General features: G+C 39.5%; 1 protein-coding gene across 1 annotated transcript in view; it reads left to right on the top strand.

The window, feature by feature from the left end:
* Positions 1-501: 501 nt before the first annotated feature.
* The window catches only part of LOC127625750 (actin remodeling regulator NHS-like), an 83,789-nt gene continuing 78,290 nt past the window's right edge, over positions 502-6,000 (top strand). Inside the window, 1 exon segment of the mRNA XM_052101115.1 lies at positions 502-781. Within this exon segment, the coding sequence (XP_051957075.1) occupies positions 502-781 (280 nt within the window).

The following is a 6,000-nucleotide window of genomic DNA, read 5'->3' as shown; positions in this document are numbered from 1 at the left end:
AACCAAATTTTCCCTTACAACAGAGCACATAGCCATAGCACATTCAAACAGTTCTTTCACACTTTCAGATCAAGACATCAGAATGTATACATTTTTAAACTAGTTTATAATAGCCTACATATTTTAAGTCACAGAGTAATCTCTAATACCCCTGGCTATGCCAGTGCTTCCGACTGTAGTTGATCTCAACGGAGAGCTCCCGTTCCTGATGCATGAAGACCAGTCCGTGTTTTTGCACATCCTCGTTCTCTTCCAGTTCAACCTCAGCCTCAAAAAACTGAAAAAAAACCCAGTAGCCTTCCGAAAGTCATCCAGATTCGGAGGAGGTGCGGGAATTTTCTCTGAGAACCCTCCATCCGTATGTGATCTCCTCTGTTGGGAGAGCTGAAGTGATGGCGGGTTGCGCGGAGGATTCGTGGATTTTTGCTTGACAGGCACCAGAATCTTCTGTTGGATTAGTTGATTTATTTATATGGGGGATTTGCATTTACCTACTGCAAAATGCCATTTGCCAAACGGATCGTTGAGCCTCCTTTCCTGTGCAGACATCCCATCCCCAATGATGAAGGGTTGCTGTTCGAGGATCTGTGCTCCATCAGCAATGTGGTTCTATCCCGGACCCTGCGGCAGCTCTCCGACCTGGCCAAACACGCCTGTTCCTTATTTCAGGAGCTTGAGAACGAAATCGTCTGCACAAACCAACGGGTCTGGGCGCTGCAGAACAAAATAGGCAAAATTCAGCAAAGCGCCAGCGCGCTGGATCCGAAACTGGAGGCTGTGCGTAAGTACCATTTGGGTTTACGCGGTAATTATGGCACAGTTGAAAGTGTGATGCTTTTTTCCCTGATTATTGGACACTAATGAATGAATGTGGTGGTTATATGTATCAACTCGCATGTAGAGTCTGCCTCCGACCACATTATAATGTGTCACACGCCTGTATGCGTAACCAACACCTGCTCCGTGACCGGTTGCGCTTTTCGCTGCGAACCGAAAAAACGTATTTCAACACAGCAAACAGATGTAGCAGAATAATGTTTTCGGTCATATGCATGGTCATTAGGCTTTTTACGTTATTAATAGACAGTCTTGGTTATTTTAAGCAGCTGTTTAAAGAGAGGGGCGTGTAGGTGCCATGGCTCCGGTCCGCTATTTCCATTCCTCAGCTTATTAATATGGGTAAACGGAACCGCTATATGCAGGTATTACATTATTTTATTCTTTAAGAATAAAGACCTCAAATTAGAGTCCAAACTAGAGTTTAAAACGCATAACCACATTTGTTTGCGCAAGGGCACTGGAAAATGTGCACATTATCCTTATTATGATAGTAGTGTATGTCTCATATGTTTAGTATGCAATAAGGTATTTTGTCTTTATGTCATATTAAGCTGGGCTGGCACTGCACCCACCCAGAAGCTCTATCAGAATTAAAGGCATGATAAGGAGATACCTAACCTAAAGGGTTACCTGTGATGTTGACAAGGTGAGATACATTTTCTCACTTAAAAGTCGTTCTTTAAAGAGGAAATTGTGTGTTTTACATCAAACTTTTGTATGTGGGTTTGGAGAGATTGTAAATATGCTGGTTGAACATGCATGCTTGGATGCAGCACTAAATGCAGCAATGGCAAATCCACCAGACTTGTACAAAAAGGCTTGTATTCAATGTGATTTAAAACCGTCCTTATACATCATTTAAAGGAATATTCCAGGTTCAATACAAGTTAAGCCTAATCGACTGCATTTGAGGCATAATTTTGATTACCACACAAAAAATTATAATATTTCGACTCGTCCCTCCTTTTCTTTGACAAAAAAGATAAAAAATCGAGGTTACGGTGAGGCACTTATAATGGAAGTGAATGGGGCCAATTTTTGGAGGGTTTATAGGCAGAAATATGAAGTCTATAATTTTATAAAAGCACTTATATTAAATCTTCTGTTAAAACTTGTGTATGAGTTGAGCTGTAAAGTTGTTTAAATCGTAATATACCGTAAGACAGTGTTTACGGCGTTAGATCGTAATGGCAACAAAGTTGTAAAAGTCGATATAACTTAACACAGAAAAGGTTAGTAATCGATTTTATCACACTAAAATCTATACTTTTTAAACAGTGAGCATTTGAATGTTTACAGATTGGCCCCATTAGCCACTTTTTAACTATATTGGTCCTAGAGTATGCCAGGGCCAGTTGCGTTCCCACTGTCACATCCGGGGCTTCATTGTGCCTCTTTCGGGCTTTCCCAGTGCCAATTGCCTTTAGAACGGCGATTACCCTTGAGCCAAACTATGCCAACTGGGGACTGAGGTGGGGTCCGGTGTCAAAGGCGGTGTTTCCGTACAGGTTCAGGATCATTTTAAAATGGCTGGCACAGTACAAATCTGTTAAAATGCACTTTGGATTAAGTGGTGCCCAACGAAAGAACTGTTTATGGTTCGAGATCATGGATGGTGTGCTGATACATCGCCCCACTGTTAGTGGAGAGACCGCTCGGGACACCATGTCAGTTACAGTTGGTGAGTTGTCAACGCTAACTTATCTTGCTAGCTAGCTAATGTTTACAAACAATATAAACGTGATATTCTAGATAACTAGATTACATGATGCCTCAGCTTGAGTTTCCCTCTTGCTTGTGAAATGGGCGGGGTGTGTGATGTTGGCAACAGTGCGGCGTGTTAAGGGCGGGTTTTAGGGTAACGCTTTGGGGCTGTTGGCCTGATGGTGGGAACGCAGATCGATTTCATTCTCTCGATGTCTGAAGCTATTGGCACCGGCTGCCCAGTTGATAGCCCTGGCTAGCACTGGCCCGATAGTGGAAAAGCAGCTATTGACTTCCATTGTAAGTGCCTTGATGTAGCCTCAATTTAGCTTTTTTTAAAGAAAAGGAAAGACAAGTCAAAATTATGCCAATAAGCTTTACTTGAATTGAACCTAGAATATTCCTTTTAAAGATGCATGCTTTGAAACAAATGCTGAAGCTCAAGCACTCTTGTCAAGCCTCAGAGGAGATCATTGCCTCATATGGATCATAGCCTCAGCACTGGACGCCTCTGTATAGCTTTAATTATAAGAGGATGTTAAGCTGCAGTGGGGTTATATCCAGTGTGTGGATACAGCTCTAGAAAGATGGGGTTGAAAGCATAGATTTCTCTCTCTGCTTTGAGGTGTGCACACTTACGCAATTAGTTAGAATAGCGATGAATTCACTCCATCGCCCCTGATGTGATGTGAAGTGTTTTTGGAAACTGGACGGCGTGTTCAGTAATGAACTGATTTGACCTAAAAAAAAGATTAAGGCATGTAGGTCAAGCCAGGACCTGCTGAAATAATCTTTTTCCATCTAGAGTGATTATTATTATCATCTGACCAAAACTACTTCACCCCTACAACTCTCTCAGTTGTACCTCTGTTATTTACTGAACCAGTGTGCAATAGTGTGTCGTTTTGGAGGACTCGTCTCTGTCTGTTATGTTACAGAGTTCAAGCATGTCATGTCCTCGTGAGCGTGGCAGAATGGGGTTAAACTGGAAAGTGGCTAAAATGACCCCATCTCCTCCAGGATAATATAACCTTTTTTATTATTTAATGACTTAAAGAGCATTCACAAGAGCTTGATATAGGAAACACATTTTTCACTATAAAGCACGGTCCCAACTAAGTTTAGTAGTTTACATATGGGTACAGTCAGAATATTGCAACTGTTGATTTTGGAATGTTCCAGATGCTTGGATGATCAAAAATAACCCATATATCCAATGTAAACATTATGTTGTAACATTTAGATTTTAAACCTTTTTTTAAATAAAAAGTCTGGGTTCAATAAAAGTTAAGCTCAGTCAACAGCAATTGTGGCATAATATTGATTTCCACAAAAGTACATTTTGACTTGTCCCTCCTTTCCTTTAAAAGACTACCACCCCTGGAGTCACAAGTTCGAATCCAGGGCATGCCGAGTGACTCCAGCCAGATCTCCTTACCAACCAAATTGGCCCAGTTGCTAGGGAGGGTAGAGTTACATGGGGTAACCTCGTTATCGTGGTCACTATAATGTGTGTGGTTCTCGCTCTCGGTGGGACACATGGTGAGTTTAGCATGGGCCTCCATACGCACTACGTCTCCTCGGTAACGTGCTCAACAGCTACGTGATAAGATGCGCGGATTGACAGTCTCAGACGCGGAGGCAACTGTGATTCATCCTCCGTCACCCGGATTGAGGCGAGTCACTACGCCACCATGAGGACTAAAAGCGCACTGGGAATTTGGCATTCCAAATTGGGGAGAAAAGGGGAATAACTTTGATTCATAGACTATCTATTAGATGAAAATTTTTAGCATTGGCTAAGCAAGTAGAATTCAACAATCCAGGTGGAGAATTCTCTCAACACAAGACAAAACGTTTCTCTTTTCTTTACTGAATTAGTTAAAGCAGTTTTGTTTTGTTTCTTAACATCTCAGGTTTGATTCTATGTGCATCATTTTTTTTTACTATAGTTAAAAAATTCAGACAGGTGTTTTCCCCCTGACAATTAGGACATAAAACAAATAAAAAAAGTTGCCTTGCATTTTATTTGAACAAATTAACTTGGCTAAAGTTTATTTGAAAACATCTTAAAGTTGGAAAGAACTGTGCTGGAAGCATTTTACAAGCCTATTTCAAATTCTTTGTGGCTAGATTAGTGTAAACGATCCTAATCCCATAATTGCGGTGCATTGTCCTGCTATAAGTGATGGCATGTGGTGCCGGGAACTACACCCTCCTATTCTGAATTTGTAAAAACAGTTGTCCTGTGTGCAGGGCCCGCCATATGCCTTTAATTTTGACTTTTGCTGACTTGCCTCTTTAAACTTTACCTATTTATAAGATTTATGCATTTCAATTTAATAACAAAACTGCATCAAATTGAATTGTGTAATTTTTAACAAAATAAAAATATTGTGCGCCTTAAAATATTTTGGTATTTTTATTTTATTTCGTTAATGATTAGTGTTTCAGTTGATGGAATTTTATGAGTGAAAAAATGTTTTTTTTTTTTTTTTGTTTAATACCATAATAATTTAACTTCATACCATCAATAGATTGGCTGGATTGAAAAGAAGAGTTGAAGTGAAAATTATGTAAAATATGTAGAATTTTCAAATAGAATTTTCAAATGAATTTAGAATATATAAACAAGCAGGAATAAACTGACTTGAACTACCTGTGCATTAACCGTTTTTACCGCATGCATTACAAGCCAATTCAAGCCAATCAGAATCTAGTATTCGAATAAACACATATTTAAATATATACTTATGAGCAGGGCTGACATTGGGACCTCAAACAGCAAATGACTCCCAGGAAACATTGATGCAAACATTCAGTATTTATAAATGCATTAGTACAGTATTAACAACAAAACTGTAAGATAGAAATTTAGCTCTAATATTTAATTTAATAATTATAAAAAAAAATCGTAATTATATGCATAAAATGAAATGGACTGAAAAATGCCTGTATTTAAACCATTTAATAGTGAAATCCAAACATATGTGGAAACGATATCAAAAAGTAAAAATATGAAAGCAATACGAAAACTGAAATTTTTATTTCTGAAACTGTAATTTGTCGAATCCAAGGTCGTAATTTTGGCTTGAACGTGGGGGGGTGCATTGTGAAGAATTTACATGTTTCCGTTGATCATGGTATAAATATTGTGTTGGTTGTACTTTTTATCAAACTAACCCATCATGACTCTGCCCACCCTAGCAACCAAGCCAATTGGTTTCTTAGGAAGCCTGACTGGAGTCACTCAGCACGCCCTGGATTCAAACATGTGACTCCAGGTGTGGTAGTCAGCGTCTTTACTTGCTGAGCTACCCTGTCCCCCATTGTCACTGGTTCTTAAAGTGGCTGAAGTGAGCCAGATTATTGAGGAACATATGATGCAATGTATGTGCAATATATGGGGTCCATATGAGTCTGAATGGGTCTTGGTGTGTGTTAGCAGTTGACATC

The sequence above is a fragment of the Xyrauchen texanus genome, chromosome 32, assembly GCF_025860055.1.
Source record: "Xyrauchen texanus isolate HMW12.3.18 chromosome 32, RBS_HiC_50CHRs, whole genome shotgun sequence".
NCBI classification, from domain to species: domain Eukaryota; kingdom Metazoa; phylum Chordata; class Actinopteri; order Cypriniformes; family Catostomidae; genus Xyrauchen; species Xyrauchen texanus.
This window is presented reverse-complemented; position numbering and strand designations above follow the sequence as displayed.